The sequence below is a fragment of the Phycodurus eques genome, chromosome 2 (assembly GCF_024500275.1).
Source record: "Phycodurus eques isolate BA_2022a chromosome 2, UOR_Pequ_1.1, whole genome shotgun sequence".
Taxonomy (NCBI): Eukaryota; Metazoa; Chordata; class Actinopteri; order Syngnathiformes; family Syngnathidae; genus Phycodurus; species Phycodurus eques.
Window position 1 is genome coordinate 39835268 of NC_084526.1, and position 27692 is coordinate 39862959.

At 42.1% G+C, this 27692-nt stretch overlaps 2 protein-coding genes across 5 annotated transcripts in view; one reads left to right on the forward strand and one right to left on the reverse strand.

Annotated features, from left to right (window-relative positions):
- Positions 1–11859: 11859 nt before the first annotated feature.
- znf821 (zinc finger protein 821) lies at positions 11860–25924 on the reverse strand. Of its 3 annotated transcripts, none has more exons than XM_061670656.1 (6): positions 25799–25924; positions 15800–15931; positions 15565–15668; positions 14978–15076; positions 13806–13972; positions 11860–13671 (listed from the first exon to the last, which is right to left on the reverse strand). In XM_061670656.1, exons 1-6 carry the CDS (start codon positions 25800–25802, stop codon positions 12756–12758), a joined length of 1422 nt encoding a protein of 473 aa, XP_061526640.1. In that variant the 5' UTR covers positions 25803–25924; the 3' UTR covers positions 11860–12755. The 3 variants fall into 3 exon arrangements, with proteins under 3 accessions (XP_061526640.1, XP_061526639.1, XP_061526641.1); XM_061670655.1 differs by lacking the exon at positions 25799–25924 and adding an exon at positions 23683–23808; XM_061670657.1 differs by lacking the exon at positions 25799–25924 and having other exon boundaries at positions 15565–15688; positions 15800–15875.
- ap1g1 (adaptor related protein complex 1 subunit gamma 1) overlaps positions 25515–27692 on the forward strand; it is a 32225-nt gene continuing 30047 nt past the window's right edge. Inside the window, exon 1 of one of the 2 annotated variants that reach the window (XM_061670653.1) lies at positions 25515–26069. The gene's annotated coding sequence lies outside the window, so the exon portion shown is untranslated. The remainder of the gene's footprint in view (positions 26070–27692) is intronic. The other variant, XM_061670652.1, reaches the window with a different exon arrangement.

Here is a 27692-nt window from a genome sequence, read left to right on the forward strand (position 1 = left end):
GACATTCCTACTGAAAAAGTACAAACAAATATTTTTTTAAAAGAACAGATTTTATTTCATATTTCAGAAGAAGCTAAAATTTCCACTTGTCATCCGAAGTAAAAAAATTAAATCTACAGGGGGTCTCTAAAAACCGAACGCATGCATATTTTCAAGAAATTACATTTTTGAAACGTTTTTATTAAATTGGAAGACAGTGTTCACCGCATAGTTTTTACGGGAAAATAACCCGTAATAAAAAAAAGTAGTACTTTGGCCCCATCTTGGTGCCGAGGAAGGTTGAAGTGAGGGGTGGAGATTCATTTAGTCAGGCCATAGCCCTGTCTCATAGAAAAGTCGTACCTTGTCACATCTTGTGGCATCTAATTATAAATTAGAAGGGGAACACGATTATCTTGGATATAATTTCCAACATTTGTAAAGCAAACGTTTGCACGTTTTGCAAAATTCAGGTGAACTCGATGCAATAACTCCACATTGCCGTCGACAATTATGTGTTCAGACTTTAGGGAAACCCTGTATGAGCGGCTTTCACGCTGTTAACCAGACGGCACCCAGTCTTTTCTCGTCTTCTATGCAGTAAACACAGCATGAACGCTGACCCGATTGCTGTTATGCTCTGCCGTTCTATTTGCTTCTCATTGTGAATGGAAAGCAGCAGTAGAATATCTGCTCCCGCTTGCCATGCAATTCTATAAACAAACAAAACCTCAGAGAAACTTATATATATAAAAGGCCAAAAAATGTTTAACCCACTTATTTTCATAATATGTAACGATAGAGCATTTCCTAACTTTAATTGATCCAGGGCACATATTTTACGAGAAAACTCTCTTGACAAACCACCAAACAAAAATGTCACAAAAGAATATACTGTACTCTCAAAACGTTCGTGATATTGGGCTTTCAGTGAAATTTCGGGATGAACTTAAAATGCTCTAGACTACAGTCCCCTCCAAAGGTATTGGAATGCCAAGGTCACTTCATTTGTTTTTGTTGTATACTGAAGACATTTGGGTTTCAGATCAAAAGATGAATATTAGACAAAAGTTCAGAATTGCAGCTTTTATTTCATGGTATTTACATCTGTGTTAAACATACCAGGACAGAGTCCCTTTTGTTTGAAGCCACCCACTTTTCAAGTGAGCAAAAGTATTGGAATAAATATTGTTAAATTAACTATAATAACATTTAATATTTGGTGGTAAAACCCTTACTTGCAATAACTGCAGCCTCTTTCAGTTTTTGTTTGTTTCTGGGGGTTTCTCCCTTCAGTCTCCTCTTCAGGAGGTAAAATGCATGCTCAATTGGGTTAAGGTCTGGTCATTGACTTGGCCAGTCTAAGACCTTCGACACCCCACCCCGATGAAGTCCTTTGTTGTGTTGGCAGTGTGTTTTGGGTCATTGTCTTGTTGCATGATGAAGCTTCTCCCGATTAGTGCCGGACAAAATGGTTTTGTAAAGACGAAGAAGAATCGCCATTTATTGTCATGAACATGCATGCATGCACACAAAATTTGTTCCCTGCATTTAACCCATCACAGTGAACACATACACGTTAGTGGAACACACTGGAGCAGGGGGCAGCTGAAGCGCCCGGGAGCATTTCGAGGTGTCAGTGTCTTGCTGAAGGACACCACAGGCGTGAATCCGGGGGATGTTGGCAGATGGTCCAGTCGGGGTCTTGAACCTAGGTCCCCCACGGTGGCAGGCGATGGTCTTAGCCATTGGGCCACGGCTAAAGATGAGTGAGCCCGTTCCAAAAGCAGCCATGCAAGCCCAAGCCATGACATTACCTCCACCGTGCTTCACAGATGAGCTTGTGTGTTTTAGATCATAAGCAGATCCTTACTTTCGCCATACTTTGGCATTTCCATCACTTTGATAGAGATTAATCTTCTCGTCAGTCCAGAAAACTTTTGTGGCTCATCTCTGTACTTTTTTGGAAAATCCAATCTGGCCTTCCAATTCTTTTTGCTCATGAGTGGTTTGCATCTTGTGGTATGGCCTGTATATTCTCTCAAAGTCCTCTTCGAACAGTGGATTGTGATACCTTCACCCCAGCCCTATGGAGGTTGGCTGTGATGTCATTGACTGTTCTCTTTGGGTGGTACTTCACTCACAATGTTTCTGTCATCAAGTGCTGTTGATACCCTTGGCCGACCTGTTCGATGTCTGTTGCTCAGTATACCAGTAGTTTTTCTTTTCCAGGAGATTCCAAATTGTTGTATTGGCTAAGCCCAATATTTGTGCAATGGCTCTAATCGATTTTCCTGCTTCTCTCAACTTCAAAATGGTTTGCTTTTCTCTCATCGACAGCTCTCTGGTCTTCATGTTTGCTTAACAGCAAATGCAGTTTTCACAAGGGAAACTCAAAGCCAAAAACAAGCACTATCTAATGTTTAAGCAATCGATCTAAAAGGCAACAGCTGAGCAAATAGAGGCACCCATCAGTCAAGTGTTCGAAGAGCTTTGCTCACTTGAAAAGTGGGTGGCTTCAAACAAAAGGTGCACTGTCATCTAGATGTAAACACCATGCAATAAAAGCTGGAATTCTGAACTTTTGTCTCATATTCATCTTTTGATCTGAAAGCCACGTCTTGAGTATGCAACAAAAACAAAGGAATTGAGCTTGCCATTCCAATACTTTTGGAGGGGGACTGTATACCCTTTGCGACAAACTGCCGTTTGTCACAGCACTTTGCAACAGACATTTTCTTGTACACAGGATGACTCCACAAGGTGGCGCCAATTCCATGTAAAACATCAATGATTTACGGGGCATAATGCCAATAGAAAAACAATTTAACATTGCTTTTTTTTTTTTGGTTGGGGCACATATTGCACATACTAGAATCCACCACTGACAGAGACTGGAAGTGTCGCAGAAAGGCATAGAAGTGAATGTCCTTGGAATTGTCTTGGTTGAGTTTAGCGAAGGTCCAATTAAGTTTACATTAAAGGATGTTGTAGGTTCATCCTGAAATTTCACCCAAAAGCCCCAAATCACTAACTTTTTGTTAGTACTGAAATATTGATGGCCACGTCTCAATCTACTTAAATAGTTACTAACTGAAATCAGGGCCTGTTTTGATCAACACAAATATATTACTCTGTTTGAATGGAAACAAGTGGATACACAAGTTAATTGTGGTTTCTGCCATCGAGTGGAAGAGCATTGGATTGTTCTGTCTGTCACTATACGTCCCTGGCATAGATAGATGACAATTATTTTGAAGGAAATCATTTTGAGCGCAATTAAGTGAAATTGAATTCTCGTCTTATCTCTCACGGCACACAAATGTAGTCGGGAACCACCGTTAGCCTAATAGCATAATTGCCTGTCGTTTTTTGACCGATTTTGGAAAACGAGGGGAGGAAAAAAAACAACAAACAAGAAGAGTCTAGTTACCTCGATTGAACCTTTTCGGACTCCCGTTCGTCAGGTGACTGAACACTGTAAGTGACGACTTCGGCAATTATGCTAACGAAATTAGCGTGGCTCTGGGAGTACTTAGGAAAACTAATCTGGCCCCGACAGGAAAAAGCTTCCCCACTCCTGATTTAGTGTCCACAAACACGAGGTATTAATCCCCTTTGAGGGCGTGAGCAGTGCTGCCTATGTGTTTACCGCTTGGCCAGCGGGGGGCGCTCCGTTCTATTGTTATCGCATCGCGCCAGCCTTTGTTTTGTCTTAGATTTTTTTTTTGGGCCACTTGTGTTGACATTGACGGTGTTGCTGTGAGTAATTGCACTAAATGTCCCGTTCTTGGCAGTGTTGTCGGTTTAACTTGAAGAGTCTCAGTACGGAAATCCCAGGTTGCGCGTCGTCGTGTATGGAAGGTCAAAACATTTATTCGAGATCCCTAAAATGCAGCTTCAGGTTCATGTACTAGTACGCTCTTTGTCTTCACTAGTAAGACAAATTAGCGCACTCGTTGAACAACTGTATCTTACCAGTAAAATTTTTTCACTACCACTGCCACTTTTGGCCTACTAGTGTGCAATTAAACCTTACTAGGAAACTACTGTGGTCCACAAGTAACAGTACTAGGCCCATGTGTCACGCACTACTAGCCTCCTGGATTATTGTAACACCAAAACTAGTAGGATATCTCATGCTAATTACATCAATACATGCTCAAACGGCTATGGAAAGCTGTTTGAGCACTTAGTCCTACTAGTACGCTGAATTGCGAATTAAACTAGTGCACTGCGAATAAATGCTGTAATAGCTTTATGCTAAGCCATTTGATAACCTTGATATCTGGTTTAAGGTCCATTTACTAGTACACGCTTTCTCTTCACTGGTCAGCGCACTAGTACCATGTACTAGGTTCGACACCTGCAGATTCACCAATGCGTGGATTTTGAAAACATTTTTTTTATTATTGTTTCCTTTTCAATTTTAGGGCTGATTTGTTATTTTTTAATTTATTTTATTTTTTTTTGAAATTTCGGGGACAACCAACCCCCAAAACGCATCACACCATTTTATCTCTGCTTATTCAAGAAATATTTGCGTTTAAAAAAAAAAAAAAGTATTTTTTAAACAAATCTTTTTATTTATTTTTTTTAAAAACATTAAAAAATTATTTTTTTTTTAACACAATGCAATTATAATGGCTGTCAGTTATGCGCGGATTTTCGCTATTCCCGGTGCTGCCCGGTCTCGATCCCTCCCGCAAATAGCGAGGGTCCACTGTACACTTTTTGTCTTCACTACATGTTACTGAGTGAGACAAAACTGCACTAGTTGACATCTCCACCCTACTAGTACTACTACTGAAGCATTAGATGTTAACTTGTACAATTTTATCTCTCTCGCGCACTAGTTGGATGTCGAATAAATGCTCCCGACAGCTGTTTGAGCAGTTACTCAAAATCCTATTTTTGTGCCGAATTGTCATACTAGTGTTGACAAAGAGTGTGCTAGTGCAATGGTAAATGGACTGCACTCCATCGCAGTGCCCAAAGCGCTTTACAAAGCCTCACATTCACCCATTCACACACCCATTCGTACGCTAATGGGCGACTAGTACGCGGTCCTTAAGATGGATATCCTCTAACGGCTTGCCAGAGTTGTGTTGTTGTCGCACAGTTCGCTTTGACCGCGATTGTTTGATGCCTTAACTCCCGCTTCTTTTTTTTTTTTTTTTTTTTTTTTTTTGGTACGACGCGTGCGTGTGGCGGTCGGCTTGCCAGAGTTGAATTTCTCGGATTGTTTCCGTGTTGACTTTTAACGAGCAAAAAAAAAAAAAAAAAAAAAAAAAAAAAAAACTAAACAAAAAAGCAGAATGGTTTGAAGTTTCAAAGATGTATTTGCCCCCCGATTTCTTTTTGCCGACACAAGATGACACTGCTTTTGTATGTGACGTTGTGATGTGTAACTGAGTAAGAGGGGAAAAAAAGACCAAAAAAAGGTTTTTTGTTTGTTTTTTTTTTTTTTTTTTCTCTTCCCCCCCCTTTCCAAAATGCCTAAATCTGCAAAATATATGCAAAGATGTAAATGTAACATTCAATCCTCAAGTATAATCCAGGTCGTCTGAACTTTGTATAGTGATTTTTAATATCGTATGGTCGTACCGATATGTATTGATCTTTTCTCGGAAGCCTTATAGAGTTGTCCACCCAAAGTGCACCCTTAGAACTACCCTACACCTACCTGAATTTAACAAAGCATTAATATTTTTATTTTGTTGCTTTTTTTTAATAATTATTATTTCTACCCTTTATTGGAAAAATTAGATTTGTACTGTATATTTGTACCTCTCTGTGAACTACTTATGGCGGTTTTTGTTCTTTGGTTTTGTTTGGCTGTTTGAATTTTATGTACTTTAAGGACACAAAGATATTGTATTTTTAATGTTACAGCTAACTCGGAGACGTTGCGTTCAACATGTTAAATCGACACAATATAATATATATACATATCTATATACAATATAAATATAAACTATTATCAAAATTGTGTGCTGTTTCTTTATTGGTTGAAGCAGACATGGTGTTAAAGACCAAAAAAAGAAGCCATGTCTGTCATAAGATTTCCACAAATCTGCACCTCTACTTTGCCTAAATAATCCCTCCACCTCACAGGTGTGGCATATCTAGATTAAACTGAGATTATTGCACAAAAATATCCAAGCTATTATATAAAAAAAAAATCCTTTTTTTTTTTTTTTGCTCAATTACTCGTTTTGATTTGCACATTTTTTGAGTATTAAATGAAACAAAAAATGAAAAACTGCAGTTCCTTTCAATTTTTTTTCCCCAAATAAAATACATCCTACCAGAGATGATGATTATTAAATGTATTCATGTGTGTACGTGTTATTTGCCCGTCGAACTTTGCTGCAATAGGTTTTTGCCTTGACCAACCAATCAGAGGACAGAAAAATGCAGATGCTATTGGGGCCCAGCGAGCTGATCCTGTGAGGACGAATCAAATAATTCAATTACAAAAAAATGGAATTTGGTTAAATTGGCCAGTGGGGGCTTCGTGCAAGGTAAGGAGAGCCGCGTTGAGTTTGGTTGGTGCATAGACCAGCTTTAGCTAACGGTGTTAGCTTAGCGGCACCCACTGGATGAAAAGTAAAGTTGTTGATGCGGTCTAGGTGTTATTTTTCTTGTTTTGACGACAATAATGTCATTGACTCCCACATCGCTCACCAGACGAGCCTCCGCCTTGTAACGCCACACACACACTCAAAAGTCACAGATATTATAGTGTGGAACGTGAGGATGGCGGCCTCGAGTGGACAACAATAATATTGTGTTGCTTAGCAACGCGAAACCAATTTTTACCCGATTAATCGACGGGGTAATCGGGAGAAGAATTTATTTTCAAACTATTTGATAGCCTCAGCTCTCGTCGAATTTGAAATGGAGGAATCAGACATGAGGACGCTCAAAGTAAAATCTGTTTATTTGCACATTCGTTAGCAGATTGCATCTGTACTGTACATGAGTTGACGCTGGAAAGCAGCCAGACACTTGACACGACAACCGGCCCGCCCAATAGTCTGTAAACAAGGACGTCGACGGGGAAAATCAGGATATATCAACGATAATTATCCTCGATAATTTCATATCGAGGATATGGAATAAAATATTCAAACGGCTTCCTATCCTTTACAATTACAGAGGGAAAATGATCTGAAGTGTTAAGACTCAACTACAACTGTGTAACAAACACGCAGTTGATTTCCCGTGCTGGCCAAAAAAGACAAAAAAATAAAAATACGACAAAATAAAAATTCTTGAGAAATGTTAGATAAAGCCCTGCGTTGAATCTCCTGAGAAGGTTACACTCAAGTCTGTTTCTTCCAATCAAACAAACGACAACAAAAAAGATGCACGCTGCATAGTTTCAGTGACAAGTGAACAGTAGAACATAAAATATAATCAAAAATAAAAGTTGCATACAAGTTTGACGCACTCCGTGAGGATGGAAGGATCGCCACGTGGAAAAGGAACAAAAAAGTCGCAGTACAAAATAAATTAAAAAAACAAAAAAAAGAGAAAACGTTTATTAAAACTTTAATAAATGACAAGAAAAAATCATATATATATATATATATTATTTTTTTAAGCATCGTTATGAAGTGGAACAAAAGTGACACTTTTACAGGATTAAAGAATATAGTCATGATTATTAATAATGATAATGTTACTATGAAAATGAATTTGTAATATTAAAATAAATTAATTTTGGAATACTAGTTGCAATTTTCCTGAAGTTTTAATGTTATGAGAATAATGTCATGATGCATGTTTAACTTTTCAAGGACAGTAAATTTCTTAAGTACAGTTCAGTTGTATTTCACAACACAAGTACAATGCATTTGCATTTAATTATTTAATGATCAATATACAGCTCTTGGGGGGGGGGGACAAAAAACATTGAGACCAAAAAATAAACATGGGACTTTTTTTTTAATTTTGAACAATTGAATATATTTTTTTCAATTTAATGCTCGAAAATGTGCCATTGGTAAGGGGTCTCTCGAGTGCTATGTGAAAAAAAAAAAAAAATCACTCCCTGAGTACAATTCAGTTGTATTTAACTTTTAAACTGGATACATTTGCATTTCATCTTTAAAAACTGAAAAAAAAAAAACTGATCAATGATTATTTAGTTAAAATGTTGTTAAAGTATTAAAGTATTATCTAGAATACATTTTAATTGAATTTTTTTTTTTTCCATATTTACATGCAGTGTTAATGTTAAAACTGTCCTGTAAAAAAAAATGTACTTTTTAGAAAAAAAAAAAAAAATTCTTGTTTTTGATGAACTCTTACGCCTACTAGCTACTGTATTCTAATGTCGGTCGTGGTGATACTTGAAGAGCTAAAGTTGTGTTTTTTTTCTGTGGTACTTGGGAGTAGTTTGAGAAGGGCTGCTCTAAATGACAGTGTAGATGCAATTTGGGAAAATGTTAATTTTTACGCACACAAATACCGTCGCCAGAAAGAACTGGTAAGAACTTTGAGGCATTGGGCCGTTAAAATCTATTCTTGCAATTCCCCCCCCCCCCCCAAAAAAAAAAACAGTCTACTTTCAAAACACGACAACTGTTTTCTTGCAATGTTATCTGACTTTATTCTGGTCAAATGTACTTTTTCACAGTTATTCCCCCCCCCCCCCCCCCCCCCTTCCTCGTCAGTGTGGCCCTCGGAGCGACCCAAAGACGACAAGTTGTCGTCGTCTCTGGTCGTCGGTCATCACGTCGTGTGTAAACGTGAGAACTGGAGGTCGTTTTACACCCACAACAACAAGAGAGGCAAAAATAAAAACATCAGGTGGTAAATAAAAAAATAAATAAATAAAAATATTCACACTATATTGGAGAAATATGTGCCAGGACGACATTAACGGAATGGTTACGAGTTACTAAATCTGAAATAAATGGAATGTTTGAGCATTTTTATTCCACATCCAACTCAAGGTCCATGGACTAGTACACTCTTCGTCCTCACTAGTAGGACAACTTCGGCATACTAGTTGTCTTATTACATATTACCAGTGAGGCAAATCGGTATACTAGTTGACATCTGCACACTATTAGTGTATTACTAGTGAAGTGTCATGTCAGAAGTAGTACTTGTAGCACACAGTTGTCAACCGTAGTACACAGTTTTGCCTGACTACTAGTAACATAAAGTTGTCTTAGTAGTGAGGACAAAGACCATACTACATGTACTAGTATGCGCTTTCGCCTCACTTGTACTACCAGATGTCCTAGATGCAATAGTTGAGCAACTTTCTTACTCGTCGTTTTTTTCCCACTACTAGCGCCTACCAGTACGCAATCAAACCTTACTACTAAACTACTGTGCTGCATTACTAACACATGACCCAACGAGTAGGCCTGTCACGCACTAGTAGCCTCCCGATCCCCACTAGAAACACCAAAATGCCCACCGGTAGTTTTGCCTCACTAGTAAAGTAGTTGTCCTCCCGGTACGTCAAATTCAATAAAACCGCTCATTTTAGAGTGGCCTTTTATTGTCGGCAGCCTAAGCGACACCTACTAGTACTCCTAGTGAAATGCTAGATTTTAACAAGTAGAATTTGATGTCACTAGTAGTACTAGAGGTGCGCAGATGTCCACTCGTGCACGGTTTTGCCTCATGAGTAACTACTAGTGAGGACAAGGAGCGTACTAGTACACGAACCTTAAGATGGATATCAAGAAAATAGAATAAACGCTCAAACCACTTTCGAAATGGACACTACGAGGAAGGCCAGAAACTGGAGTCGACGTCCTCCCATCGGATTTCAAGACTTTCTGGGAGATGCTTACAACATATGTTTAGTCAGCTTGAAAAATAAAAAATAATAAAAATACAAAGCCTAAACAGCCACAATAGTACGTTAGGCAAGCACAACGTAAACAGAAATGTGCGAGGGAGCTGAAATGCCAAAGAAAGCTACGGCCGGAGGACTAGAAACCTGGATTGCTCCGTCACAGCAATTCAGTAGTTACAAGTGGATATCAATCAATTCCGATTTGGTACAAAAGTTTGTTGAGTTCAGTAGTCCGCATTCAAAAAGTGAAGTTCGCAATGTGGACAAACAACCGTTCACGCTCACATTCACATGGATCGTTCCCCAGAACCTCGGAATCGCGAGGCAGGAATACCAGCCGCTAGCGCTCCGGAAACTAAAATCATCAAAATTATGATCTCTATTAAAAAAATAATAATAATAATAAAATAAAAAAATCACTTGTGAGTCTACAGAATACTGTGTAAGAGTTTCACTTTTTGAATTGAACTTTGGAATCAAGTTTTCCACTCCACTCCAATTGGCTGTAAGTACGCGTTGAGCAGAGGTAACGTCCGCTGAGAACCAGCAGCAGCGGACGCGGAAAGAGGAAGTAGAAAAAAGGTTGTGTGGAGTTTCGGGCTGCGCCGTTTCTCAAAGTTGGAAACTTTCCAAGGGAATCAACTGGAACAAATCAGGAATTGTCGCTCTTCAATTTAAATATAGTTGCGGGAAATATATTCTTTTGCAAAAAAAACAAAACAAAAAAAGATTCATGCAAGTCCAGTGATACCTTGACTTACAAGTGCTCCAATTTACACGTTTTTCAAGTTACAAGCCGTAACTTTGAGGTGATTTTTCTCTCTCCTTTTTTTCTTTTTTTGCTCAATTCAAGTAACCCGCTATTTTAATAGCAAAAATCCTCCTTGTTGATGCTGACAGAAAATTGTAATTACCTATAGATGCCACATGATGGCAGCAAAGCACTTTTCTATTGACAAAGGCATACATAAAGCTCCTCCCCTCAGTTCAACATAGTGCCAATGCAAAGTTTTTATGAGACGTGGCTTCGGCCTGAGCACAAAAATGATGAAAAGGTTTTTCGAGCGATGAGCTGTCGCTCGGCCAATTTTTTGCTTTGACTCGTGAGCAAAAATGTGATTTTCAGGTGCTTCCAAACCCCAGGTCAAATTTACTGTTGCACTAAACACAAAACTGCCTAGAGAAAGGCCCCGCAAGCTTCATGCTAACATACAATGGAAGATGGCATTGACATGCTAACGCTTTAGAACCCTTTAAGCAAGGGATATCTGAACACAACGGATGGAGCAACACATATATACAGATAGTACAATACAGGTATATATTCTTTATCCGCTAGAAAGAACAATAAATATTGCGATTTATACGTATTATGCCGCCCCCCCCCTGGTGGTGAAAGTGTGCACACCGGAAGGAGCAGCACAATGCCCATTGAATTGAAGAAAACAAAATGGGGCAAAAAGCTGTTTGCTAATTCCCATGGAAAGTTTCCAAATTAGAATCATTCCCAAATTCCCCATCTTAAATTCCCATGGAAATGTAACGGAAATTTACCGAAAATTTTCCTCTCCTTTGCCGCCGTAGCGTCTTGGTCCCGTTAAACGGAGGCAGTAGAAAAAGGGCGGCCATTCAGTCAAGGAGGGCTGAGGTAGAACGTCTCAAGGGAGCGGAACCGGACTGGGACCGGACTGGACCCGGACCAGTGAGGAGGGCAGAGGGGATTTTCGGCCCCACACGCTCCCACCGCTGAGGATCCGTGTGCAAAACTATCGGTCTCCTCTTAAGGAAGTAGAACAAACGGGTTCAATCTCTTTACAACATGCGTTAAGGTCGTCGTCCATACCGCGTGGAACATTCTCAATACTTGGAATAAATTAGAGCAGGGGTGTCCAAACTGCAGCCCGGAGCCATTTCGGCCCCGCCGTCCATTTTTTTTTTGGTGGCCTGTGTTGTTTGCCTACATCGCACTACTTACTTTCCACACTGATAAGAAAAAAAAAAAAAATCACCAAAACAGCAAAAGAACAAAATATGTTCCTAATGCTCCTTGATTTTTTAAATTTTTTTTTTTGCTTCACCGTCACCATTTTTAAAATACATATTATAGCTTCGCAGGTCTTTGTCTACACTGATTGATTAGTTTTAGCGTTTGAAATAATAGACCCTCTAAAGTGAATTCAGAGATTTGCTTCTAAATACGTTTGAAGATAAATGTGCAAAGACAGAACTATGTAGTACTGAATTGTGGAGATACAGCGTTAAACTGTTTTTCACCATTTTTGTTTTCCACATGTTTTGGGGTGTGGCTAAAACCAGCGGCACACCGTGGCCCCGGTATGAGTCGCCAATCCAATTATTTGAGCGGCTTTGTCGTCATTAGCGGTTAGCTGGTGGAATTGCGACATTCAGTTAGTTAGATAGCTATGCCCAAACCCCGAAAATGCATCTTCCCTTCGAATAGTTCGCTGGCGTGGCAGCATTAGAGTGCCTCATTGTCGGCCATGAGTCCTCGTACGTCACTGAAAAAAGTGAAATAGCAAGGATGGGGGATTTTTTTTTTTAGCTCGCAAGTTAGCTGGTGGCTAATAGGAGTGGATACATTTTCATGACTTAAACATGTAGGCATAGGCAAAGTTTCTCGACGAAGTAGCATCTATTTTTCAGCAGAGTTTGGTTTCATAAATCCAGCAAACATGCTTTTGAAGCCACATTTTATATATTGCACTACGTGATTATTTTTTTATCATTCACATTTGGCAGGGTTTGTTAACAACACGTCTCTGTAGTGTGCCAAATTTAGAAGAAATATCTGTTTGCACTTTAGAGGGACTTTAAAGGTGAATTCAAAGTGGCCCTTGTGTCCTTTGATTTCTTTTTTTTTTTTGTGTGTGCGCCGCTTGGAAGAAAAAGTTTGGACACCCCTGAATTAGAGAGCGTGGTCTTCTTAGGGCAGCTTCATGAAGAGTCCGTTGCCCATGGGCGGGACAGGCACGGGGCATGGGAACTGAAAGAGGCTCATGTCGGCCGTCAGCGCGGCCATGGCGGCGGGGTCGTGCTCGATCTGCGTCCTCAACGCGGGGTCGATCTTCTCCAGCCGCCGCTTGACCCTCTTGGCCTCGCGCTCGCGGACGAGCCGCGCCTGCCGCTTCTCGGGCGTCTCGTTGGCCCTCTTGAGGCGCATGGCGTCGCGGTCCCGCTGCAGGCGTCGCGCCCGTTGGTCCTCCGACTCCTGCATCCTCTGCATGCGCTTGGCCTCGCGGTCGCGCAGACGCCGCATCTCGCGCTCCTCGTCAGTCTCGCAGGCGCGCTTGTTCTTCTTGGCCGTTCGCTCGCGCTCCAGCCGGTGCAGGCGGGACTCCAAGGGCTCGTTCTTGCGGCGAAGGGCCCATTTGCGCACGGGGGACTGGACCTCCACCAGCTGCTGGTAGGCCACGCAGCTGTTGCACACCAGAAGCACGCCGGCGGGATACACGGGCATCGGACTCAGGATGTCCGGGATGGGAGGAAGACCTGAGGAGGAGGAGGTGAGGGCGTCGGGGATGGACGCCAGCGACGGCCCTTCGGACAGCAGACTGTCGGGCAGGGAGGGAAACGGAGGTCCTTGGCTCGAGGGGCCTTGACACGGGCCGGACATGTGGCACGTCCGATGGGCTTGACATAGGCCGGCGCTGGGGTCGTGGACTTGACATGACTGAGGGCCCTGACAGGCACTGGGGCTGGGTCCGGGCCCGTGACAGGAATGAGGGCCCGGTCCTGGACTGCCCATGGGAGTGCTGGAGAGCGAGTGGGTCAGGGGACAAGTGTCGCTTCCACTCGAGACATCCAGCCTGGTCGTGTCCAGGACATCCTTCAGCTTCTCCCTGGAGTAAAAAAACAGCATAGACACCCAAGATCAAAGGAGACATCGTGCTGCCTCCCCACCAGCTAATGTAACCAATTTCCAATTGTACCCAATATTTCTGCCCGCTCGCTCGAGCTAAGAAGAGAGCAGCACCTGTGGAAGTTGTCGGTGTCGGTGAAGTGTGCGCCGCACACGGCGCAGTTGGAGAGGCGGTCCTCCGAGTGGATGAGAAGATGGCGCCCGAGAGAGCCGGGCGAACTCAGCGCTCGCCCGCATACGGGACACACGTAGCTCTTGCTGCTGCTCATCAGGCTCGTGTGCTGGTTAACGCAAAGAAAGTCATGTTTACGACACTACAGCTGTGGTCAGTTACATATAGTCCTCACATTTACATGATTGCATTATAAAAGCGGTTCCGCGTTTCAGCGTTAGCTCTTTGTCATGATGTGCGTGCACAACTTTCAGGGGCAAAAAAAAAAAAAAATCTATTCATTCAAGTGAAGCGCAGGGAACACTTTCTGCATGCTATCCATGCTAATGCTACCCATTCAAATATGTAAACATCGGTACACAGTATCTCCAAACACACACAATGTACAGTGCCTTAAAAAAAAGGTAGTCATACCACTTGAACTCTTTCCACATTTTGTGACTTTACAATCACAAACTTAAATGTATTTTCTTGACGTTTTATGGAATCATGTATGTAGGGGACCCCGCACAAATATGGAAGATGGTAACTTTGGTCGGATGAGACCAAAGTTGAATGTGGCAGAAAACTAACATTGCTTATCACCCTGAACACACCATCCCACTCCATGACAACATCACGCCGGGAGGATGCTTTTCTTCGGCTGGGAAAGGGAAGCCGAGTCAGAGTTGACGGCAAGGTTGGGCAATCCTTGAAAAACACCCGTTGAGACTCCGAACATAAAGCCAGAGTTACAATGGAATGGTTTAGATCAAAGAATATGTATGCGTGAGAATGGCCCATCAAACATCTGTGGCAAGACTTGAAAATTGCTGTTCACGGACGCGGTCACACGATCTGGCTGAGCTTGAGCTGTTTTTTAAAAAAAAAATTGTTTTTTTAATTTAAAAAAATGGGCAAACATTTCAGCATTTCGATGCGCAAAGCTGGTAGAGAAAATCTTGGTGGCTCTACAAAGTCTTGGCGCAGGCGGCTGAATGCAAATGCGCACCACATTTTTCAGATTTTCATTTGCTTAAACGGTTGAAAACTCTCTTGTTTCCATTGCATTTTACAAGGATGTATGTACTTTGTGTTGGTCGACCACATTTCACATCATTTGTGTAGCCCTCACCTGGTAGACATGGGAGATGAGCTTCTCAGGGCTGCTGAAGTCCAGCGTGCACAGAGGACATACGAAGTTGTTGCTGTGGTCGGAGCCTTCCTCGTTCTCCTGCGGAAAAGCAAGCGCTCTTCAAATCCATATTCCACGTACACATTCTACATTACATGTATACATTCCTACCATCGGGTGCTCTCAAATTGATGTACTTTTAAGTTTAATCTGGAGAAATATTCAGTCTCCCTCAAAATTGTGTCAAATTCTCTGCAGATGGAGGTGGCCCACTGCCCGGTTTGCCCACTTCCTGAGGCCTTTCTGCCAGCGCAGTTTAATGACGCGTTAAATGTGCAAGTGAGCCGCCGTGACTCAGCCACAGTGACACAGGGCTGTGTGGCGTCTTAGACATGACTCAAGCTGATGCTGAACTGGAGAACCTTTGCTCGCAGAAGGCACGCAAGCAATAAGAGCTGCGTCTGCCTTGGTTGAAAAAAAATAAAAGAATGAATTCTCACTCTCTCCATGTTCCTCTGCATTGGTACTTGATTTATTTAAACCTGAGATAAGTCAACCCCTGCCTAGTTTGCTTCCATCCCTCTCACCTCTTTGACTCCCGCTCCTCGCAGGCGGCACGGCGCCCTCTTGGCAGTCATGTGGTCGTCGGCCGAGGCGTTGGACGAGGAGTCCGCGTCGCTTTCGCTGTCTTCTATGGAGGCAAACACAGACCTATCAATACAGACGGGACAACAGAGCACAGGGCAGGGCTTACTCTCACTAACGCCCCATCAGCACCAGGAATGCTGCCCATCCCTGCCGCGTCCCTCCGCCGTCCTATACCTGTGGCGCTCTCCTGTCCGAGGACTTCCTGGGAGCTGTTGCCGCAGCACTCACTGTCTTCGGTGAACTCGTCCCTGCCGTCCATGTTAATAGTGTGCTGAAATCCCGTGATGCCGGAAGTGTGGAATGGCCCTGGAGAGAAGGCAGTAGACGTTTGGTTTTCATAGCATGTCTATACCAGTAATAAAATATCAATAATAATAATACCAGTAATAGTACTCTACAGTACGGTTCCTTATAAATACATACAATAATAACATAATTAAACTGAATATAAAGAACTTAACAGTTTGTACATCGTGATTTCATGCATTCATTGCGTGGCTCCTTCTGGAGTGCACACAGGGGCCACTAGGGGGCAGTATAATACATCCATACGTATATACACGAAGACAACAGTCACAACTGCTCAGTCAGCTGCACTAATGTTGTTTTTCCACAGAGGATAAAATACATGCCTGTGAGTATTATATTGTCTGTCTACATCTGTTGCTGCACTGTTTGTGTTAAAATATCCGTTGGTTAAAGGCTTATAACACAGCGACAATGCTAGTTTTGTTAGCACTTCTATGGCATTTTGCATTGTGTGTTAAAATTAAAACTTTGATCAAAGTCATGCGGTGTTTTGTTGAATACGCATGTATTTGTCTTTGTTTTATGTTTAGTATTCCAGTGAACTTCAACTGGGAATGGCAATAAAAAAAACCTTGAAGTTAGCGCTATCTAGTGCTCGTAACTCAAATTTTTGCTCGCAGGCGACAACACAAATCGTCTGAGTGATGGCTCGAAATTTGTGAAACTCATAAGTTACAGTGGGTAAGGAAAGTATTCAGACCCCCTTAAATTGTTCACTCTTTGTTATATTGCAGTCATTTGCTAAAATCATTTAAGTCCATTTTTTTTACGAATTAATGTACACACAGCACCTCATATTGACACAAAATAAATAAATCGAATTGTTGACATTTTTGCAGATTGATGAAAAAAGAAAATCTGAAATATCACACAGCCATCAGTATTCAGACCCTTTGCTCTGACACTCTGGTGCTGTCCATTTCTTCTGATCATCCTTGAGATGGTTCTTCGCTTTCACTGGAGTCCAGCTGTGTTCTTTTATACTGATTGGAATTGATTAGGAAAGCCACACCCCCGTCTATATAAGACCTTACAGCTCACAGTGCATGTCAGAGCAAATGAGAAACATGAGGTCAAAGGAACTGCCTGAAGAGCTCAGAGACAGAATTGTGGCAAGGCACAGATCTGGTCAAAGGTACAAAAACAATTGCTGCACTTAAGGTTCCTAAGAGCACAGTGGCCTCCATAATCCTTAAATGGAAGCCGTTTGGGACGACCAGAACCCTTCCTAGAGCTGGCCGTCCGTCCAAACTGAGCAATCGGTCCAGGGATACCCTGGACAAAAACTTTCTCCAGAGTGCTCAGGACTTTAGACTGGGTCTAAGGTTCACCTTCCAACAAGACAATGACCCTAAGCACACAGCTAAAATAACAAAGGAGTGGCTTCAGAACAACTCCGTGACTGTTCTTGAATGGCCCAGCCAGAGCCCTGACTTAAACCCAATTGAGCATCTCTGGAGAGACCTGAAAATGGCTGTCCACCAATGTTCACCATCCAACCTGACAGAACTGAAGAGGATCCCCAAATCCAGGTGTGAAAAACCTGTTGCATCATTCCCAAAATGCTTTATGGCTCTATTAGCTCAAAAGGGTGCTTCTACTAAATACTGACCAAAGGGTCTGAATACTTGTGTGTGTGATATTTCAGTTTTTCGTTTTCAACAAATCTGCAAACATTTCAACAATTATGTTTTTTTCTGTCAATATGGGGTGCTGTGTGTACATTAATGACAAACTAAAAAAGGAACTTAAATGATTGATGAAAATGGCTGTAAAACGAGGTACCACTGTATTTGCATGTCACGCTTTTCCATGACTTCTGATTTCAAATTCAATTTGTTGTTAATGTCTGCTGTATAACAATCCATTTCAGAGGCAATTGTGTATATGCAAAAATATGAAAAGGTGCCGATACATTTATATGGTTTTCTTTTCACAGTCATAATGGTCCACTGAGGAAAACAGAACGATGTGACTCGTGACCAAATGAAACCCCTGCGCTTGTGTAAACCGATAAATAATAAAATAGCATTTCAACTCCATTGCAACCCATTAAATTCAGTGACATATTAATGTTGATAGTGCAAATATTATTCTGTTGGAGAAGAAATCATCTGGAAAATAAATAAGTCAATTCAGCTCAAAAGGCTTGAGGGACGATGGTGTAATTACTGACAGCAAGAAAAGCTCATGAAAATATTCAAATGCAATACTAGCTAATATAATGCAGATGGAACACAGTTTGACTGCTGGAATAGATACACACACTAGCCACTACATTAGGTACACCTATCCCATATTCAGGCAGTCTATTTAATCCATCCATCCATTTTCGATAGCGTTTGTCGTCACTAGCTGACTTTGAACAAGAAGTGGGGGTCCTGGACTAACCGCCAGTCAATTTTAGGGCACATTTCAAAACCGATTCACATTCACACCTATGCAAAGGTGTTTGGGGATGTGGGCTGGTGTCCCCGGATAAATCCCATATGAAAAGGTTCCCCGAGTGTCGTATTGAGTTCCTCCTCGGCTCTACGATCTTTCTGGAAGGCCCGGGACCTTTTAAGGGGTGGGCTGTGCTGACGAACACTGATTGGTTGAACACAGCTGGAGCATTTTACACAAGTGGTTTATTTTACCACTCTCCAATACATCATCAGTCTCATCTGGATAAACTATCCTCAACTCTGAGGTGTGGTGGAAATGCAACCCACATGAGCCACATGAACCTTTTAGTTTCACCACTCTTGTTGAACTTAAAGTTCCAGGGCTTTTGGTGGAAAATTGGCAATTGGTGTTTCTTACCCACAAGGCATCTATCAAGGTGTAGAAGTGGTATCGGGGCATTTTTGACAAATACAGACGTACAGTATCATCACAGATACCGAAAGTGGTATCGGTGCATCAGTGTATATTAAGCTATATGATGGTTGTTTATTTACAATTGTCTATATCTGCCCTGCGATTGGCTGAGTAACAGTCCAAGGTGTAGGCCACCTCTCGCCTGAAGTCAACTGGGATAGGCTCCAGCTCAGTCATGATTCTGATGAGCATAAGCAGTATAGAAAATGGACAAGGAAGAAGAAACCATCGTGCACTCCTTAAGTGGCATTTCTTGTCTGTATTTCAGGTTCTTAAAAATCAACGCAGGCAGGCATTGTGAGGCTCAAACGCCATTTCTGATGGTGATGGCCCATGATATTTAAGGTGACAACAATGTATTTGTATGGTTCTTATTTACCATAAGAAGTCATAGATTTTTCAACACTTGTGCATGCACCAGCGGTCGCCTGAAACACAGTAGTGCGTGCAGGCCTTTTCCTCTGAGAACACTTTGCCATTTGATTTGATTATTAATGCTTAGGGGTAATCCACAGGAGAAGCAAAACACTGCAGACGAGGCCGCTTTCCCCATCAGCCGTCCTGTGTCCTGGGACATAATGAATGCGATGCCAGCCGAGCCGGATGACATACGTGAACACTTCATTTGCATCCCAACCCCCCACTACTGTTTCACACGGACATACAGCCAGATACATGCTGCAGTCCCGCAGGGGGAAGTAGGTTGCACTCTTTTTTTTTTTTTTTCCTGAAGCTCGCCAGCCTTCTTCTCTTCCCTCACACTACCACCCACTCACCGAACAGCCCGGCCGCCCTCGTGTGCAGCTCCCACCCCTTCCATTTCCACGCGGCCAGCTCTGAGGGGGAGGACCGAGCTTCGCCCATACGTCACGAAACTCCTTCTTCACTTCTGTTAGCGCACTTGACCCTACAAAGCTGCACTCGACTTCCCTTCCCAGGAGACGCTGCTGTGGCATTCACACCTAGAAAAAGAATTACGGCTTGGAAGCCAATTTTCCTCTCTCTCCTATTACTTGAGAGTGACTTAACAGGTACAATTAGAGCCTAAACGCTGAGGTTCTACACACTCGAGGAATTTTGTCTTTCTACTACTTGGCTACTGGCAAATAAAGCTGACGTGTGAACCCAGTTTGGGGACTTTTCCCATAGAACCCCGTTTTGTTTGCACTGCTGGAGTGTGTCTGAGTGCTGAACTATGAACTAGCACGACAAGCGAGCTTCACGCAGCCTCGTGATTGATGTGTGGGAGATACTCCCTCCCCCTGCTGTGAGTCTGTGTCTGTACATCTGTCTCTCCACCCTCCCTCCCTCCATCCGTCTTTGCCACTGTGATGCTATCTCCGAGTGTCTGTGTGTCTGTATGCAGGAGGTGACGCAGTGTCTGACTGAATCCAGACAAAGAGACAAACTCATCAGCCAACAGACAAAAAAAAAAAAGAGGCAGAGACGATGAAGAGGAGATGGGGGGCGGGGAGGGAGGGAGGATTGAGTGACAAAAGAACACCAAAACTCTACTTGAGAGACAATCAATGATGGGGCGGCGGCGGGTGGGAGGGGGGGGGGGGGTTGAATTCATGGCCCCCCTTCTTTCAGTTACACACAAACATTGCCCGAACATGCGGGACCAAATTATGATAACGCTTGAAGATGACCAATCGCTAATCATGTTTTGGGCGTCTTGCCATTCGGCAAAACAGGTCACCTGTGTTAACTGTATACGTCTACAATGTCTTTTTTTTTTTTTTTTTTTTTTTTTTAAACAAGATGTCACCACAGAGCCACCAAAAATGACAATAGCTGAGGTTTAGGCTTCATTTGTGTTTGTTATCATATTTGTATATATAAATTGATATACAATTATACATGTATTTAACTTTTGTCCAAAGACACCAGTCCGAAAGAAAACTACATTTTAGCAAGTTCGGCTTCAAACAATCTTCTCAACAATACTAGCTATGCTTGTTAGCGTAGCATAAACAGGAAGTCAGCTGTCCCGTTTTCCACATTGGCCATGTGACGTTCCGCATGTAGCGGATTTACAGCGGACTTTGACTCGCCCGCCTGTTGTCATCGCTGGACTATAGCGCTCTGTGAAGCAGCTGAATGCCCACCCAACAAGGCTGTGCAGGTACGTGTGTTTTGAGACGCAAGCCTGGTCACGGAACAAATTAAACTCGTATCTCAAGGCACAACTATTCAATAAAAGCACAAGTGACAAAGAAACAGTGAAACAAATGCTAATTTTTTTCCAGCCTGCCAACGTTATCCCGTCTTTCAACACGCTATGCTATGGAACATAAGACGAGACTGGCTGCATCTCTGTGCAAGAGATTAGTAACTTAAAAATAAAGTAAAATCAACCTTGAAACGCAGACCTCGCTCTCAGGGCCAATGTGCAAACTGTGTCTTTAACCATAATCCTGCTAACAGACAAGACACAAATCCTCCTGGCTTAAGGTAAAATTGACTTCAAACATTCATAAACTCAGTTATTGTTCCTACAACAGGGGTTGGAGCTAGCCCTGTTAGTTGGTACTTGAATCTTAATCATTTCAACAAAGAAATTTAGGACAATTCTCTATGGGAACCGTTTGGGGAAGGCCCTTTTTTTTTTTCTCCACGCGTGACAGAGCAAGTCCATACAGGCATGCTTGGATGAGTCTGCTGTGGAAGGATTTGCGAGCCCGGACCTCAACCCCAACAAAAAAAACTGGTCCAACGTTAATGGACAGAAAATCCATTGGCACAGAAAAACATGGCTCAATGAAGGTTGGGAAACACTGCGGTACAGGACGGTAAAGTATTCCTCTTGGCATTATTCTGCTCAATGCGGCACTAGCATTGAAACAGTTTGGAACATTCAGAGAATAAAATGAATAACAATATAACTAAATGAAGACTAATCCATGATTTGATCGTTCATTTCCCAAACAATATAAGTGCAGTTCAATGTCCAAGCCTAACAAATACCATTTATAAGCTTTTGTGTTTACAGCCAATGTCAGCTATCAGACCATGTCACGTCCTTGTTGAATTGAATTCCTTGTATTGGCAGGTCATAGTGCGCCTCCCTGGAATGATGTCACACCAGATATTTTGGCTACACACACTGTGGTCCAAACACATCAGGGTTTACCATTTCAAACCATGCCATGGTGGAAAAAAAACAACTAACAACTGAACTGCATCACCAGGTGGAACTATGGCTACAGCATATAATTCTGTAATCACACTCCACTGTTTGGGGTTAATCAATGCACAAAGACCAGATGGACATTTCAAAGTAACAGCCAACAGCTGATTTTATTAGCCGTCCTGTCCTGAATCCGGGACATCAGAAGGGATGTGATTAATATGATGCAAAACTCCGCCCCTCTGATTGCTGCGGGTGACTGCGATAATGCTCCGCATCCTATGATGCCGTGCTGATCTAAAGAAAAACGCCTTAGAACTAACCACAGTCTAAAAATGGGAGCTCTGACGCACGAGTTCAATAAGGCAGTCTACTCTGCAAGCACCTTGTATGAGTATTCCACATCCATCCATTTTCTATAGCTCGTTCTCGCACAGGTGAGCTAGAGCCTGACTTTGGGCGAGAGGTGGGGTACATCCTGGATTGGATGCCAGCCACTTGCAGGGCACATACAGACAACTAACCTTGACTTACAGATTGATGTATTTTTTTTCGAGATGGAAAATTTCACTTGGTCGATTTTTGGGTCGAGAGGAGAGCAAAAATTTAAGGTACGAGCACTAGACGGTCGCGGCGAACTTCACAACCAGCAGTAGATAGTGAACAAATCTTATTAAAGTGCTTATTTCAAGTTGTTTTTGCCATTAGCAGTTGAAGTTTACTGTAAAACGAGCATTAAAACAAACGACACGCTGTGTATTAAAACAAACCACATAACTTACAAAAGCCTTAATTAGCCTTAATGCTAACACACAATGTAAAACATCATTGCCGGGCTTCTGAAGTTAGCATCGATGTTCCACGAGTAATAACCCTTTCAGCAACACATATATGACCACAAACAGTGCATTAATACATGCACAATACAACAATACTCCCAGCCACATATTCTTCATTCTCTGCGAAAAACTACAAATATTACTGCAGCTTACTGAGCTGAGAAGAGGCTGTCTTCTTCATGTATTATGTTGCCCCCTGGTGGCCAATGTGCTCACACCAGAAGGAGCAGCACAATGTCAAAGGGCATTGAACCATAATTCTTTACATTCTATTGAAATTTATTAATATTGTATGCTTTTTTTTAAGGACAGTACTGTCGAGTTATATTGTTATATTGTAAAAACACCCCAAAAATTATTTGCAGTTTTTTTTTTTTTTTTGGTGGTGGCTGGAACGGATAAATTGGGATTTCCGATCATTTCAACGGGGAAAGATGATTTGAGATGAGAGTGTTTTGAGTTATGAGCGTGGTCACGTATCCATCCATTTTCTACACCGCTTCGCCAGGAGGGGTGGGGGTTTGGTGGGGCTGAACCCTATCCCTTCTCAGGGTGAAAGGTGGGTCACACCATGGATTGATCACTAGTCAATCTATAAACAATCAATAAACCAAATGGGAAATAAATTTGAATATAAGATATTTTAATACATGCAGTGACGTACAATGTCTCCATGTATTTCTATGTATAACTAGCAAGCTTCTGCAGACATCAGGAAGGGCTGCATCAAGTTCACCCCTCAATACTCAAACCAAATTGCTATTTTAACTGGATTCCCTTCTTCCTATAGAAAACAATGTAGTCCAGGTATTCTTTACGTAATACTGTTGACAGACTAACCCAAGACGACCAAAGCAGCGTGGAAATCAAACAACAAATGTGGTGCAGTTGCACACAATAGCTGAAATACCTACAGTCAACTTTGAAGGGGTTGGTCTGTTTTCGCCTGGACATATTATGGTCCACTCCCACAGGGGAAAAAAATTAATAAAAATGTGGAATCCCCTCCGAACCCCCAGGACGTTTACGTTTACACCGGTCCAGGTGGATAATGATTAATGTTTCCAAAGCAACGATTCATAGAGGCAAAAAAAACAAAACAACAACAATTAACAAAATAAAATAAAAACGGATTCACATAAAGCGTCACATTCTTGCGGTGATTGAAAAAAAAAGAATAATACATTATAAAAAAAAACTGTGTATCCAGTGGACGGGCTCCGTTTTTAAACGCCGACTGGGATCGACCGAGTGGACCCGGAGCAGCTCCGATGACGAGCCGCTGACGGGCGCGCGCACGCCGCTGACGGGCGCGTGCTCACTGCGGCGTCGAGCGAGCTCAGCTGATCTGCTACGTCAAGCCTGCCGCGGTGCATTTTGGGATACGTACAGCCAACGCGGAAGTGCTAGCGCTTAAACAAGTCCGTGCTAGCAACTGAGACAACTGCAAACAATAATATCGACTTTCAATCAACGCCTTCACATTAAATATGCGTTAATTGGACTTGAAGTAAAACTCACTATTTGAAAACGGGATTTGTGAAATATGTAATGAAATTGAATCTCATCATAAGAAAGACGAGAACACTCAAAGAGACGTACAATGAATGCAGCCACTATTAAAAAACAAACTTGTTGTCTATTTAATTAAGTAATATGATATTTGATAACTTAAATGTTTAATTGAATAGATGGGAACAATGACCACATCTGCAACTTTTTTACATTATTTGTTTAATGCCCACAGTTCAGTTATGTTAATATTATATTATGTTGACAGTTCCACTTGAATTAGCTTTGATGTAGTTAAGCTTTTTTACTGTAGCTTAGCTTGTTATATTGCTCTGGTGGAAGTAAAGCTCCATTTTTGTATAATTACTTGTACCTTAGCGCACTACATTTTACAAGTCGTTCGCTAAACAATGATCGTTTTACTTTCGCACCCTAGTCTTTCTACTAGTTTTCTGGAATGTTTTACTCGGAGGGGCTGACCTAACATTTGGCAAACAGAGGCAATTGCTTGAGGCCTGGGTCCAGGGCCCCCCAAAACTCTCAGAAAAATTTAATAATCAAGAGTTTTTCAAATTAAAGCAGTTATTATTGTTTTAAACTTAAGTCGCACGCTTAAAAATAAACAAAACACCCAAAGGGCTTAATCTAGCATGGTTGTTTCGACATTTGTCATCACGAAGTTGGAAGTGTTCGTTCTTATCAATAACAGTTAAATCATTAAGATTATTCACTTGCTCGACAAAAAACCCTAAAACGGATTATAAGGACATTCTCTAGATCAGGAAATAGAATGTTCTCGAATTAATATTTTAGTTCATTTTAAACATTAATATTTATCATGTCGGATGTGGAGGGCCCCATGACTGGTTTTGCCCTGCTTACTAGTTCGGACAAACAGCGTACTTGTACATAAACCTTAAATTGAAAATCAAGGACATCGATTCAATACTCAAACTACTTGCCATATACAAATAAATGACGAAGACTATTCCCCCCAAACTGCTGGATTTGTGAAGTTCATTTTCATCGATAAAGCATGTTTTTTTCCATCCCTGACGCCACGTTAGGATGGAACAGTTACAAAATATGTCACTAGGTGGCGCTTTATGTCGCTACACACCCAGTGTCATAACATTACACTAAGTCGTCATCACTGAATGCCACGAGTAAAAGCAACGCATCACCACATGGACTGGAAAAAGTGATATTCTTCCGCTGGGCATGAAGATGTGGAGGAGGGACTTAAACAGAAAGTAATCCACATCAACAAAATGATACCACGGAAATGTGCACATTCGCCTTCGAATAAGAAACGACACGCGCATCCACCGTATAACAAAAGGCTTACGACAATTCTTTTGTTGTTGTTGTTGTTTCGGTTCGCTTGTAATGGTAACGAAATAGCATTAGCGAGCTGGCTGAGAACAAGCTAGCTCTTTATAATAACGATGCTCAAGAACAGGCGCTAGACGTTCTACCCAATGGAGACATACTGGACTGACATAATCAATATAATACCCATGTTATCCAGCGATCATCGGCGTATCAGGCGTGAATCTTCAGACAAAAAAATGCCAGGATTTAAAACAAGTGCTCCGATGAAAGCTAACGCTGCTAAACTTGAGCAAAGCCTTCCTGCTCCAAAACCTTTCGGGAGATGTCAGTGTAACCCTCCGCCTGCGGTAGATGTGCTGAGGCTAGAGTAGCCACCATTTTGCATGTCGAATGTGTTCCTCCCTCCATTGCTAATAGTGACGATTCCACTCACTTTCTGGCATCACCACGGCTGGTAAGTGCTTCGCGAGCGAACGCCTATCAATAGACGGGTGGAAATGGTACAAGTTGATAGAAATAGTGGGTGGTTTTGTTCGTGTTTACGTTGACAAGTCACCGTGGCGCTGCAAAGGAAGTGCTCCTCAGTGCACCGGGGTTGTGGCTGTCACAAGCTAAGTTAGCCATTACCTTTAGCATAGCTTCGTGGATTCTAGCCCGGCTAACTACCTGTGCTCTTAGGTACACGCAACCTTTCATACAGCGCGACTGCGAGCCTTAATTGGCGTGACAGCACCGTATCTCGAATTCGCCTTTACCCGGCTAACGCAATCAACACTCCATTTGAGAGTATTTACAAGTGGTACCAATTGAACGAAAACGTGGATTTGATAATCCAAAAGAAGGCCTAAAACCGCATCATATCCCGTGGACAGGTTCAGGTGTACATTTCCCAACCGTGATCGCCTCTCTCCGTTTCATTCGGCAATGTTTTGGGACCCAACCTTCGCCCAGCCGCATAATGTCAGTCAAGGTGAACGTACCTTATTCCACCAGTGGCAACTTTGAAGTTTACTCCTGTTAGCTCCTTGCTATTCGAACTGTGTAGGTGTCGTTTGTGTCACTGGAGAGCAACGTTGCAATTTGGGATAGCTGGTGATTAATGTAACCCTTACAGTGGTTCTCAAACTTTTTACACCACCTAAAAAAAATATGACGCTCTCTAAGGGTCACCATAATCGCCAACACTCATATACAGTGGCGTAATAGGCCCAAGTGTTCATCTAAAGTCCGGTTTTATTCCTAAAAGTGCATGTAATGTTATTGTAAGGCATTGGAACATTATGCAATAGGTCTGTAACGTAACACCAAAGTCAAGATTCGATTCAAATCTCGATTTGCAGCTCACGGTTAGACACAAGACTTTTTTTTTTTTTTTAAATAAATATAAAGACTATGCCTGTGTTTTCGTCCATGCTCTACTTAAATGAATATCAGCAAGTTGTTGTTGAAGGTCTATCAATTAGACCTTATAACGATCTAATCGCGATCGGCCAATAATTAGCATTTTATGCTGAGCGGCTGATCGACTTTCTCATAATTTGCCGATCCGCTCAGCAAAAGACATTTACTCCACGTCTCGTACAGTATATTTGAATCCAAAAGCTAGTTTATTTTTAGCCTTGTCGCATGTATTTTGACATAGTACCGTAAATATCTGACCACCAATAAAGTTTAAAAAAAAAAACACGTCGGCGGTGTGGGATAGACAACACGTAATGCCCGGCCGGATCAGACTACTAGACAAATGTCAGACTACTGCAGTAAAATCTTGTATTCCGATACCGCCGCATCCCGTTTTTTACAATCACTGGGCTTCATCTTGTCAGCTCAAACATGACCGGATACACTCGTTACCATGGTGACGATAGCAATAATGGATTGCGCCGTGTGTTTATAAGAACATATTGAGGAAAAATGTGTGTTGGTGGTCACCGGTGCTTGGGAGAGGATGTTCTTTTAAGGTTTGCTTGAGGTATCATGTACTTTTAATACGATACCGCTCGAAAGCAGGCAACAAAACGTTACGTAGCCTAGCAAGCCAGTGCTAGCACTAACGGTTGTAAGCGAACATGCAGGC

Coding starts and splice junctions, on each gene's coding strand:
- znf821 (XM_061670655.1), bottom strand. CDS start 23,722: ATGTCCAGGCGAAAACAGACCAACCCCTTCAAAGTTGACT. Junction 15,669..15,799: donor CGGACAGGAGAGCGCCACAG/GTATAGGACGGC, acceptor TTGCCTCCATAG/AAGACAGCGAAAGCGACGCG. Junction 15,077..15,564: donor GAGGAGCGGGAGTCAAAGAG/GTGAGAGGGATG, acceptor GCTTTTCCGCAG/GAGAACGAGGAAGGCTCCGA.